General features: G+C 41.3%; 2 protein-coding genes across 3 annotated transcripts; both read left to right on the forward strand.

Moving 5' to 3' along the window:
- The first annotated feature begins 14 nt into the window (after positions 1-14).
- nmrk1 (nicotinamide riboside kinase 1) lies at positions 15-7886 on the forward strand. Its single transcript, XM_086173363.1, has 8 exons — positions 15-897; positions 1754-1844; positions 1927-1975; positions 3015-3177; positions 3863-3934; positions 4027-4133; positions 5422-5505; positions 7762-7886. The coding sequence occupies exons 1-8, from the start codon at positions 869-871 to the stop codon at positions 7842-7844; spliced, it is 678 nt and encodes a 225-aa protein (XP_086029489.1). The 5' UTR covers positions 15-868; the 3' UTR covers positions 7845-7886.
- Positions 6301-12317, forward strand: gghl (gamma-glutamyl hydrolase like). Of its 2 annotated transcripts, none has more exons than XM_086173361.1 (9): positions 6301-7976; positions 8058-8172; positions 8256-8306; positions 8373-8457; positions 8587-8725; positions 8936-9042; positions 9127-9220; positions 11961-12069; positions 12146-12317. In XM_086173361.1, exons 1-9 carry the CDS (start codon positions 7859-7861, stop codon positions 12300-12302), a joined length of 975 nt encoding a protein of 324 aa, XP_086029487.1. In that variant the 5' UTR covers positions 6301-7858; the 3' UTR covers positions 12303-12317. The 2 variants fall into 2 exon arrangements, with proteins under 2 accessions (XP_086029487.1, XP_086029488.1); XM_086173362.1 differs by having other exon boundaries at positions 7843-7976; positions 11932-12069.
- Positions 12318-13759: the final 1442 nt, after the last annotated feature.

A 13759-nucleotide genomic window follows, 5' to 3' on the forward strand; every position in this document is an offset into this window, starting at 1 on the left:
CACTGCGCATGCGCTAAGCTTTTCCGGTCTTTTCCGGAGTCTCTTCTATTCTATGCGATTCTTTTTTATTCTATCTATTTTATGCAATTCTATTTTATTTTGTTCTGTTTTACTCTATTTTATTTTTTTTATTCGCTAAATCTAGCTCATTCTTACGTGCAATGTACTTTCTGCCAATTATTATTATTGTTATCATCATCATTATTATTACTACTTACATGGTTCAGTGACTTTTTAATCAAATTTTACTCACGATTTCAATAGCAGGGATTTGGTGCTATTTAATTAGGTTTATATGCATTTTTAAAATGTAAATAATGGACTTACAGTGTATGTACACTGTTTTGTTTAGTGGTGCAGTCTATGGGTTTGGCTGTATTTTGCACCTTTTCGGATTCTTTCACTTTTATAGCTGTGCTATCATTTTTGTGTCGTTATTTCTTCATCGAAATATTTTTTCGTCTGGTGTTCTCGTGAATCATGCCCTTGCACGAATCTATATTTAAAACTTAAACCCGGCATTTTTATGCGAAGCATTCTTACTTTTACAGCTGAATTATTATTTTAATTTTATTTATCTTTTTTCAGATTCGATATTTACTCGTGTCCATTAATCATAATAATAGTAACACGGTTATTAAAAAAATACATCGGTCTCCCTTTTGGGCGCCGAATCCAAACGACGTCACAGCTGGATCAGCCAATCACAGGCGGCCAACCCCGGAAATGCATGAGTCTCGGTTTTCCATGCAATATCAACAGGGCGGCTTCTGCAAGTCCCCGTCCTGTATAAATCAGTCTGTTTTTTTCTTTTCAGTATCTTTTTCATGCATAATTGATCGAGAAATCTCCAAATTGCAACCGGAAAATGAAAAAGCTAGTCGTTGGAATAGGCGGGTAAGTCTGGAGGGTATATTGAAAATCATTATTAGCATCTTTTCAAAACATGCAGTCCTCTACACTCACTCTGTTTGACTTGGGAGAGCGTTTTTGACAAACTTTTAAAGTTATATATTTCGGGGCAGTTTTGAAAGAATCAATTCGGTTCTGAAGGCAAAGGTCCTCAGATTTGCAAGGCATGATGAAAGGATAAAAGCGTCTACCAAATGACTGTATGATAATGTTGCAACATCTGATAAGAAGACTGTCAAAGTGTGATAAGCCTGACCTGGTCTGCAGAGTCTGCTCACATGTGTGCTGGGAAACAGCACAAAGAAGCTGTTGTGATGCACCATTAAAAAGACTGCATGCATTTCATTTAACTTAATGCCATGTGGAATATCTGAAAATTGAATTTGTACAGCTCGCCATAACATTGCAGTGAATTAACAGTCAGTTTCAAGAGAAAATTCAATGCAACACAAACTTTAAATGGAGGTCCAATGTCCGACAGATACTTACAAAGTCTGCATCGGTTAAGATATCTGATAATGTGGAAGACCCAGAATGTACTTTTACATGTCGTATTATTGAACAAAACCAATAAGAATAAAATGAATTTGTTGAGTATATGCAATTAATAAGACATTTAATGTCTTTTTGGATTATTCTTTGAAATAACATAAGGGTTTAAAGCATTTAAACATGTTAACATACTGTTTTTCCCTTCAATACTGAAAATGCACAGCACAAAAGACTATTGTATCCAGCAGATGTCAGCAATAGTCCCAGGATTATTCCGTGCACGTTCACGTCTGAAAGGAGCAGATTAAGTACAATATTCTCACAGCAGTTTCCTCCGTCTCTCCCTCAGGATGACGAACGGAGGAAAATCTACTCTTTCGAAGAGTCTCCACAGTAAGATACCAAACAGCTGCATCATCGCGCAGGATTCCTTCTTTAAGGTAGACAGAGAGCGTCTTTTAAAGATCTGCTCTCATGCAGGGAAATGTCAGAGCCCATGTGTTTACAGTGTGTTTTCTCCAGGACGACTCCGTGGTCCCGGTGGACTCCAACGGCTTTAAACAGTATGACAGTAAGAACCCTATTCAACCTTTGCATTGTCACACACCACTTGGCGGAGACAGTTGTGGATTTCTGTACACTTAAAGGCGGCAAGGTGAAAAAAATCTTATATATCTGGTGGGCAAACTTTCAAGAGGAGGTCAGATTCAGGCCAAAACAACCGGAGGGTTAATGTCCGGGCGGCCGGCGTGAGCTAACAAAGGTTTGTCTCAGGATCGACACAATGCAGTCGAGCAAATCGGGAGGAGAGCTCCTCGTTACCTCTTGGCCGGATGTCACTTCTTCCTGGCAAATTGAGAGAGAAAAGAGCCAAACGGGAAGCAGACATCACCATTATTACCTGGAGGCTGAACAAATCAGTCTTTATTTTTTATAGCAACCGTACAAGTAGCATGCCAAACAGATGCAGCTGTAAAAATTGTAAATACCGTGATTTCTGGACTATTGAGCGCACCTGAATATATGCCGCACCGGCTAAAAAGAAGTAAATAAATCTATGTGTATATATATATACGTGCACTTGTCTATAAGCAGCACGATATAACATGAGACATTTGCATAGAAACCTATAACATCCACAAATACATAACGAAAATGCTTTTTTCAGCAGTGTCTGTAACAAGGCTGATGAAAAAGATGAAAAATATATAAAACAGGGAAAAGTCCATCCATCCATCCATTTTCTATCCCCGCTTTGTCCTCCTCCAGCTGATCCCTATCTTGGTCTTCCTCCTGCGCACTGAAACCGTTAAAGTTCGTCGTCTTCAGCGTCGAAATTGAACGGCCTCAGAATTTTACGGTCATTTCATCGGTCCGATGTAACAAAGCTAAATGTTTTAACGGCACGAAGTTCGTTCGTAGCCGCATCGTTGTTAAAGCTGCAGTCTTCAAAGCGTGTGAGAAGAGTAGCGGCTTATAGTCCGGAAATTACGGTAGTTAAAATTGACGGTAATCGCTAAAATAATAATCAGCATGCATTGGTATACAAGAAACATTTGGACTGGTTGGATGAATAATACAAATTTATGACTGTTCCTTTGACCAATCAGTGCTCGATGCGCTAAACATGGACACCATGATGCGCGAGGTCCACTCGTGGCAGCGGGATCCCGAGTCCTTCATGAGGAAGCGGATGCCGGAGCGCGCGGCGCCGCCCGTCCACGGCGACGTGTTCGTGCTGATCGTGGAGGGTTTCCTGATTTTCAACCACGGGTGAAGCATTCCTTCCCGGCCAACTCCCGGTCACCGCGGCTCCACCACGCGGACTATTTGAATTTTATTTGTATTATTTTATCCTCGCTATGAAATGGGAGATTTGTATCAATTCTACAAAATAGCAATCCATGCTAAAGCAGAGCCGGTGTTAATTTAAGCTGAAAGCACGTTGGGATAGAAATAAAGGCAGTCGTCCGTGTGTGAAAATATACTGCTCAAAAAAAATAAAGGGAACACTTGAACAACACAATGTAACTCCAAGTCAATCCCACTTGTGCGAAATCATAGTGTCCACTCAGGAAGCAACACACATTCATTTGGACTTGTTTTAAGGACATTACATCAAAGTTGGATCAGCCTGGAGTTTGTTTTTACACTTTAATTTGGAGTGTGATTCCTAATCCGGACCTCCATGGGTTGATACAATTGATTTCCATGGATCATTTTTGTGTGATTTTGTTGTCAGCACATTCAACTGTGTAAAGAGCAAAGTATTTCATGAGAATATTTCATTCATTTAGATCTAGGATGTGTTTTTTAAGTGTTCCCTTTATTTTTTTCAGCAGTGTAGTTTCACTGAATATTTCAGGTGTTTTCTCATCTGAAAGCGACCACGCTGAAGTTTTCTGCGGCTGTAAAACAACAAACATTTAGCCTAAAAATGCAATCTGTGTGTCTCCAGGCCCTTGAACCAGCTGTTCGACCGCAGGTTTTTCATGGAGATCCCTTTCGACGTCTGCAAGAAGAGGCGAAGGCGAGAACCCAGCTCAAACGTCCCTTTTTCAATCCCGTGATTTTATTTCCGCTCGCCGTGTTTCCGACAATCCTCTGTCGTTAAAATAATAGTTCCAGGGTGTACTCCCCCCCCGACCCCCCGGGATACTTCGAGGGACACGTGTGGCCGATGTACCTGAAGAACCGCATGGAGATGGAGAGCACAGTTTCCGGCATTGGTGAGTGAAATGGCGCATTTGCAAATCTACTCCTTTTTTTTTTTTAATTATTCCTTCGTTATCTTTAGGTTGAAACCCGTCCCTCATTGAGGTGTCGACCATTCGCTCTCTCATTTTGGACCATCAGGGTCTCCAGTGAACCTCCTGCATGTTGTCGGGTTGTGGGAGGAACCTGGAGAACCCTGAGGAACCCAAGCAGACACGGAGAGAACAAACATGATATTAGACCAATAATAATTTTCAGCGGCGCCTTAAGATACCAATCACTTTATATACGAATATTTTAAGATTTTTTTTTCTTTCAACTTTTCTTGTGTGGCATAATTTTGTATTTTTGTGCTTATTTTGTGGATTTTTCTTTAATAATCATGATGGGTCCTAAGACAGCAAGTGATGAACCCAGAGAGAAGATGCTTTCTATGGAAATGAAGCATGAAATAATAGCGGTGCACGTGTGATCCATGTTGCACATGAACATAAGAAGAATAACGTCACGGTACGGGAGGCTGCACTTTGACAATAAAGCTTTTTGAATACTTTTTGAATAATCGCAATGCATCCGCGATATGCAAAAGGGTCTTTTTCAGGGTTTTTCTTTATTAATATCCTTATTTTGTGAGTTTTGGGGGGGCGGAACAAATTAATTTCTTTTCTGTTATCTTAAAATTACATTACATTACATTTGGCAGACATTTTTATCCAAAGCGACTTACAATAGAGGACATAAGCACTGCAAATAACACTTGCAAATACAAGATGCACAGGAAATATACAGAACAGTAAGCTGTGTTTTTTTTTTGTTTTTTTTTTTGACAAAGACACACACACACACACACACACACACACACACACACACACACACACACACACACACACACACTGCATAGCCTAACTTGGTGCCTAACCTGATCTGGGGCAGCTCAAGCATCAGCGCAGTAAATAGTCCTGAAAGAGAAAAGTTTAAATGGGGCAATATTATTTGATATACAAATAAATCAACATACAAACCCACTGCTGGAACAAATTAATTGTATCTTAAGGGACGGCTGTATTATTAAACCGTCCAGGAATAAATGATGGACAACCATCACATTTTTCAAGGTCACCTATACCTTGATCTTTTAAAAACCGCAGTTTCTCAAAAAGGATTTTTTCGTCGGAATGTTTTGAAATTCCCTCCCGAGGATTTCCGAGCTCTGGCAATATCGCGTCGGGAAGAATCAGATGAACGGACACAGACGGAAAGCTCAGAAAGCACGTGTTCGTTCGATATCTTTGTTTCTTGCAGTGTTTCTGGACGGCCTGGACACCAAGGAGGAGCTGCTGGCCGTCGTGTACGAGGATCTCCGTAGGGAGATGGAGAAGCGACGGTGTAAGTCGTCCTTTAACACCCATTTCGGGAGTTTTGCTTGTATCGTCGTTTGGCGATGAAAGAAAAAATGTGCAGCATCTTTAAATAAAACGCCGTCCTGCGGGTAGCATGTGGATTCAGGATGAGGAAACACATTCCAGATTATTTAGCTGATGTTTACTTTGCAACAGCGGATGGATTAAATCCCCAACGAGAAGAGCTTGAAGAGCTTGACGACCGTGATTTGAGCTCTGGTATTTTTCTTTGTTTGCAGATAAAGATGAAAAATGTTGAGTGAACTCTTTGGGAGTGAACAGTTGACATTAGCTTGTTCTCTCGAGCGTCGGCGGAAGCAGAACGCCGACGCCATCTTGGGTGGCGTGTGACCGAGAATAACACGCCGGGGAAACTCGCACGGAAAAACCAGTGTGACGACGTTCTGCGGCGCCTGAGGCCCGAGCCAGGAGAACCCTGGGCTTCTCTCTCTTATTTTAATTTCCTTTCAATTTTTCAACCCTCTAATGTACTTTAAATGTTACTAACGGCAGATATCATGTGTGTATTATCAGTGCCAAACCACTACTGAACTAAAATGTATTTATTATCATTATTCTTGTGGTTTCCTTGTTTTGAAAGATGGTCACTCTCAATGGGGGCGGGTTGACTTTTTTTTTTTTCATTATTTATTTTACGGATTTTAAAGCGATAGTTTTAAAAATGCTCACTCATTTTTTTACAGGTTGAATTTCTTTTATATTTCTAACTTATTTTACTGATTTTAAGGTGATAGTTTTAAAAAATAGTCGCTCTCATTGGGGGTGGGTTTAAAATTTTTTTTAAATTTATTTTACTGATTTTAAAGTGATAGTTTTAAACAACGGTCACTCTTGATGGGGGTTGGTAATTTTTTATTTTTTATTTTACTTATTTTAAAGTGATAGTTTTAAACAACGGTCACTCTTGATGGGGGTCGGTTATTTTCTTTAAATTTTTTTTACTGATTTTAAAGTGATAGTTTTAAAAATGCACACTCATTTTTTTTTACAGGTTGCATTTCTTTTATATTTTGAACTTATTTTACTGATTTTAAGGTGATAGTCACTCTCATTGGGGGTGGGTTTAAATTATTTTTTTTATTTTTTTTTTTATTTTACCGATTTTAAAGTGATAGTTTTAAACAACGACCACTCTTGATGGGGGCTGGTAATTTTTTTTATTTTATTTTACTGATTTTAAAGTGATAGTTTTAAACAGCGGTCATTCTTGATTGGGGTCGGTTATTTTCTTTAAAAAATTTTTTACTGATTTTAAAGTGATTGTTTCAATAATGCTCACTCATTTTTTTTTACAGGTTGAATTTCTTTTATATTTTTTACTTATTTTACTGATTTTAAGATGATAGTTTTAAGAGATAGTCACTCTCATTGGGGGTGGGTTTAAATTTTTTTTTTTTTTTTTTACTGATTTTAAAGTGATGCTTTGCAGGTGTCTGGTTATTTTTGTGAACTGACCTTTTAAACTAACCCTTTGTCTAAAGAAAGGATTTTTTTTTTAAGTGTGACATCCTTAAAAAGTAAATCTTGGTTCTCTTTCTCATGAGGATACAACGCAGTCTCTCGCCACTTCCACGAGTCCCAGCAGCTCGTAGCTACAAATGAGAAGCAGCTTCTACTTAAACTGAAAATGTGGTTCTTTGTTGGTAATCACCGGGTTTATTTTTTAGCGGTTTAGAGCAGCGATGGTGCAGCAGTGCGACGCTTTAAGTGCATTTATTCTCATCATATTGTGACGTGGGCGAATCGCACATCCCGGTCGAAGAGCAGAAACACAATCAGCGTCGGGGAGGAAATGTAGAAAATTCAGACTCTACAATGCTCACAAGGTCTTTTAATGAAGTTTAAAACAAAAAAAAAACCCGTCTTGCAGGAGACTTGTGGCGTGTTTTATGCGCAAATCCTTTAAAATCCATCCTTTCAAAACAACCCTGCAGGCTAGAAATGGATTCAACTGCATCTCTGATCATCATCTGATCATGATTTTTTTTTTTTTTTCCTGTTGCGTAAACATTCATGGAAACCCTGCAAGCGCATATTTTCCACTTGCACACATTTTACAAACATTAAATGTTTTTTTTTACATTAAACCTCTCGCCGTCAGCGGAATATTTGGTTGCCTCAGCAGGTCAACTTGCTTAACCGGCACGTTCAGTCTTGCTTTTCATCACATGTGAATCTGGGTATTCCTAACTTCCCTCTACGGACTATATCCTCTTCTTAGGCCGCGTATATAAACGCAGAGCCTCCAGCAGCCGGCATGCGTTACCTCGAAGGATCCGCCCGCCGACCGCTTCTGTAAGTTGAGGGGAAACAAAAACATGGACGTCGGCGCGCTGGCTTGTTTGCTTTTCGCTCTGTGCTGCTTCAGCCGCCGCACCTGCGAGGCCAAACCGTCCGGGCTCCGGCCCGAGGCCGCCAACGAGAGGCCCGTGATCGGTAAGCCGTCGCCGGGACGCCAGCGCGAAAAAAAAACACCCTCGGAATGGTGTCTGAAGCCGCCGCGCTTGTTTCCCGCAGGCGTCCTCACCCAGGTGGTGTCGGACGATTCGATGAAACCCTACGGGAAAACCTACATTCCTGCCTCCTACGTGAAATACATGGAGAGCGGCGGCAGCAGGGTGATGCCCATAAAGTGGGTTCGTCCTCCCGCCGCTTTGGTTCCTTTAAAGTCGTTCCAACGCCGTGATGAACATTTCTCCATTTTCCCCGCCGCAGGTTGACCCTCTCCACCGCTGAGTACGAGAACATCTTCAGGAGAATCAACGGGTGAGTTCCCTTCGGACGTCCTCTGGCTTCTACGGCCGTCGTTCTCACGCCGCGTTTTCTCCCCAGGCTGATCTTCATCGGAGGCGCCGTGAGCTTGGAGACGTCTGCCTTCGCCAGGGTGGCCAGGATCTTCTACAGGCTGGCGCTGACGGTCAGCGAGGCGGTTCCTCGTTTTAATTCCGCCGCCTTCTGCCGTTCCTTTTCCCCATGAACTGGCTCCGGAGGCGTTCGCCGAACCCGTAGTTTCCTCCTGATTTACAAGATTATCCCTCAATTCCAGGCCAACGACGCCGGAGACTTCTTCCCCATCTGGGGGACGTGCATGGGCATGCAGCTGCTGACCGTGCTCGTGGCCGGTGAGAACCTGTTGACCAACACCACGGCGGAGAACATCCCGCTGCCTCTCAACCTCACCGCAGGTTGGTCAAAACTTCCCGATGTAGATTTCCCAAACGCTGCCTGCAAACCCGTTGACCTTTTCCTGAACTGTACGTGCGGCGTCGGACCACCTGGGGTCAGCAGAGACAACTTTCTGGAGTCGACCCGCCGCTCTGACCTTCTCCGTTGGAGGTTTCTTCACGTGTTCATTGGATTTTTTTTTCCCCTCGGCGCTCCCGTCTCCTCCGCAGACGCCCGATCCAGCAGGATGTTCGACGGCTTCCCCGGCGAGCTGATGAGGGCGCTAACCCTGGAGCCTCTCACCGGTAATTTTCACCACTACGGTGTGACGGTGAAGGTACGACCAGCGATCCTCGCCTTCCCGCCATCTGCATCTCCTCCGTGATGAAGCGGTGACTGATGAGATAAAACGTCCCCGCAGGCCTTCCAGAATAGCGAGAAGCTAAGCGGCTTTTTCTCCGTCCTCTCCACAAACAAGGCTGAAAACAACGTGGAATTCATCTCCACCATTGAAGGTTCCCTTTTTTTTTTTTTTTTTCAAAAAAAATACATGTAAATATCTACCGTCATTTCCAGACTATTGAGCGCACCTGAATATAAGCTGCACAGGCTAAAAGTAACTAAATAAATATAGGTGTGCAGGACTGTCTCAGAAAATTTGAATATTGTGATAAAGTTCTTTATCTTCTGTGATGCAATTACAAAAGCAAAAATGTCATACATTCTGGATTCATTTCAAATCAACTGTAATATTGCAAGCCTTTTATTATTTTAATATTGCTGATTATGAAAACTCAAAAATCTCAAAATATTACAATATCATGAAAAAATCATTTTTGTTTTTTTTTAATTGCATTACAGAAGATAAAGAACTTTATCACAATATTCTAATTTTCTGAGACAGTCCTGTACATATGTAGGCCGCACCTCTTCGTTTTCCTGCATGTAGAATGGTGCTTGTGACCCCGAAAAATCGGTGAAAAATCGTGCAAGAAAGCACTAGAAGGAGCAACGCATTAGCAGGAAGTCAGTCGATGATCAAGCCGCGATCACCAAAGATAATTGATGAAATGTGAGAATCCTAAATGTCCAACTTACCCGGTGTAATCTTCAAGCGTGCGATAGAAGGACAACTCATTTCCGTCATTTCTGGACTATAAGGCGCACCTGACTATAAGCCGCACCGGCTAAAAATGAGTAAACAAATCTATGTGTACATATTTAGGCCGCGCTTGTCTATAAGCCGCAGGTGTCCATGTTGTAACGTGAGATATTTACACACAATCCATCCCGGTAACATCTGGAAATGCTACTGGAAATGCTTTTTTCCGAACAGCGGCAGTAACACGGCTGAAGAAAAGGATGAATGATGAATAACACCAGGAAAAGTCCATCCATTTTCTATCCCCGCTTTGTCCTCCTCCAGCTGTTCCCTATCTCGATCTTCCTCCTGCCCGTTAAAACCGTTAAAGTCGTCTTTTTCGGCATCGGAATTGAACGGCCTCAATAGCCTCGACGAGGCTAAATGTCTCAGCGGCGTGGAGCTCGTTAGCCCAAAAAAAGCCATAAATTAGCCGCATCGTTGTTATAGTCCGGAAATTACGGTAGCTACATTTTTAAATACATACAAACATAGATGCATGCGCACATACAAACCTACTGGTGATGGAAATCCGGCTCTTTCTAGAGAACCGGCCCTTTCGGCTCCCAAACGGCTCTACAGATTTTTTTGTTGCTTTAATCGATATATAACCAATAATAATGTAACATTTTGCACAAAATTAATTGATAATTAATTAAAAAAAATGTATTATACTACTATATTATAATAGCCTTTATTTTTTTCGCTCTACAGTGAACTTTTAACTAATTTAAACTTTTAACTTTTTTATACTAAGCAACTTTAAAGTCAAGCAACACAGAATCCCTGAAAAACACATGACTCAACAAAATGTAAATTAAAAATATTTACTTTTCAGTGCAACAACAAATAAACTATGAAATACAAGAATAAACTTTTAGCTTTTTTATACCTAACAAATTTAAAGTGAAACACAGGATCCCTGAAAAACACACGAAATATAAATTAAAATATTAAAAGCTCTACAACAAATAAATTATAAAATACAAAACAATTTTAGCTTTTTATACATTCAACAAATTTAAAGTCGAAAAACAACACAGAATCCCTGAAAAAATGCAACAACAAAATAAAATAATTAAAAATTAAAAATAAATTAAAAATATTAACTCTTCAGTACTATAAATAAACCATAAAATACAAGGACTTTTAACTATTTACCAATCAACTTTTAACCAATTCGGACTGAAACAACACAGAACTCCTGAAAAACACGCAAAAAATATGAATTAAAATATGTAAAACAAAAGAAAAAGATCAGCAGTCTCTACTAAAGATTGACATTTAGAAACACAGTGCAGACACAGAGACGACGCCATGCATATTGACCAATCACGTGCACCTTCAAGAGAAAAGAAAGCGTCTCGAAGGGCGCCTGATTGGTGGGGACGAACGACACATCACTAAAACCTACACACATGCATGATCACAATCACACATGCATGCATGAATGCATGCGAAAGAAATCAAAAATCGGAAAAAGTCCGGAAAAAGCAGCGTCTCACAGTCCGTAAATGACGGTTTCTACAACAACCATTATCACGTTGCAATGTTTCGGCGTGGTGAAGCTCTTCGGCCCCAAAAAATCCATAAATTAGCTGCATCGTTGCTATAGTCCGGAAATTACAGTCGCTACATTTTTACATACTGTAATTTCCTGACTATAGAGCGCACCTCAATATAAGCCGCACCAGCTAGCCGATCGCTATCTCGGGCTTCCTCCTGCGCGCTAAAACCGTCAGTCGTCTTCTGCGGTGTCGGAGTTAAACGGACTCAGAATATCCCGGTCATTTCATCGGTCCGATGTGACAAAAATGTTTTCGCCGCGTCAAGCACGTCTGAAAAACAGCCGCATCATTGTTTGAGTGAAAAAAGTCGCGGGTTATCGTCCGAAAATTTCGGTACTTACAATCTCACGGTCCGTAAATGACGGTTTCTACAACAACCATCATCACGTTGCAATGTTTCGGCGTGGTGAAGCTCTCGTCGTTTAAACCGCTGCGTGAACAAACTATGGGGTTTTAGTCCGGAAATGACGCGTGTGCTTAAAAGGTTTAGCAGACGCTGATCTTCATTATTCATCAGGTAAGCGATATCCCTTCTACGGCGTGCAGTGGCACCCGGAGGTGAACCTCTTCCAGTGGGACGGCCAGCTGAGGTTTCCTCACTCGCTCCACGCCGTCCAGCTGTCGTCTCTCCTGGCCCAGTTTTTCGTCAACGAAGGTGAGCGTCGCCGTCCTCCTTCCCTCCGTCCGTAACCTTCGCCGGATCGAATCAACGGCGTGTTTTCTTCTATCAGGGCGGAGAAGTTCTCACCGCTTCGACGGCCCCGGACAGGAGGCCCTGCCGCTGATCTACAGCTTCACGCCCGTCTTCGCCGGGAACTTCACGGGCTACGAGCAGCTGTATTTCTTCTGAGGTTGCGGCTCGGAATCACGTTCTTCCCTTTTCATTAAACTGCTCACTTTTCTCGATCTGTGTTTATTTTTTTTTTTCCTTTTTCCAAATCAAAAATGAATAAATTCACGTGGCACGATAACACTGGCCCCGATTTTCAGCCCAGATTGTTCTTAAACATATTCTTTTTTTTTTTTTTTACGGGTGGAGGAGCGGTTAGCTAGAAGGTCCCTGCTTCTCCAGGTTCTCCAAGCGTCTGCGTGAAGCTTCCTCAGGGTTCTCCGGGTTCCTCCCACTTTGGAGAAAATCATAGCGTAATTACCTAAAGTAACACTAAGTCCAAATGCTTCCTTTGTTTTAGTCTGAAGGAGAACAAGTAACTGATGAAAATCTAACTATGTGATGAAATGTTCCTTTAAAAAATACATGATGAACAACCTGTGCTTCATGAAGAAAAGTAAGTGCAATTTCAACAACGCTCAGCTTCAGTTCTGTCTTCTCAGTTCTCCGTGCATTTTCTTGTATTTTTTATCACAAGTCCATTTTCCTTGGCAAACCCTACACTCCATGTACACTTTTCTCCTTTTTGACGACGACATCTTGCTGATGAGGTCCACTGTGAGGAACATTAGATGTGCACGCTGTGGCCACACTTCAGTATCACACCTGGGATCATAGCTTGCTACTTTAGCTTCGCTGCATGTTTTCCAGAACAGACCTTCTCACTTGAAAAACAACAAAATCTCACCCAGTTTCACCGCTTGTTCTTCTGTTTGCTCGCACTCCGACGGCCAACTTAAAAGAAGCGCATTTCTTTTTTCCTTTGGTTTGGTGAGTGGACGGATCACAATCACCGCCCGCTCGTTTCGCCATGATAAGGGGTTAGCATGTTAGCATTAGCATCACTTAACTCCGCCACATCGTTATTATTGTTATATAAGATAAGATAAGATAAGAACAATTTTATTTATCCCGAAGGAAATTGTTGTGCCAGAGTTTCAAGCAAAACATAACAATAATAGATAATAGAGAATAGAAAATTTTGATATGAAAAAAACAAAAAAAAGATTGAATTATATTAAAAAAAAATAAAGTGTTTATTTCACGTTTCACCCGTGTTTATAACATCAAATATTTTACTTTTTCATAATATCTCTCTTTTTCTTAGGCCTCATATTTGACCCATTGAAGATGTGACCCAGTCCTCAGCACGTCACACACACACACACACACACACACACACACACACACACACACACACACACACACACACACACACACACACACACACACGCTGTCTCGGGCAGCTGCCTGCCAGAGTTTCTCCTCACCTTAGTGTCTCTTTCCTAAATTTTCTATTTTTTTAAATTCTATTCACTTCTTCTTGCTTCAGTAACAATTTAGTTCAGGAATTTGCCAAAACAAGAGATGTTGCTCCATTCGCTCTTTCTTCCTACTATTATCTATTATTGTTATGTTTTACTTGAAACTCTGGCACAACAATTTCCTTCGGGAT

The sequence above is a fragment of the Fistularia commersonii genome, chromosome 26 (genome assembly GCF_037954325.1).
Source record: "Fistularia commersonii isolate RoL2024-O1a breed Wild chromosome 26, RoL_Fcom_v1.0, whole genome shotgun sequence".
NCBI lineage: Eukaryota > Metazoa > Chordata > Actinopteri > Syngnathiformes > Fistulariidae > Fistularia > Fistularia commersonii.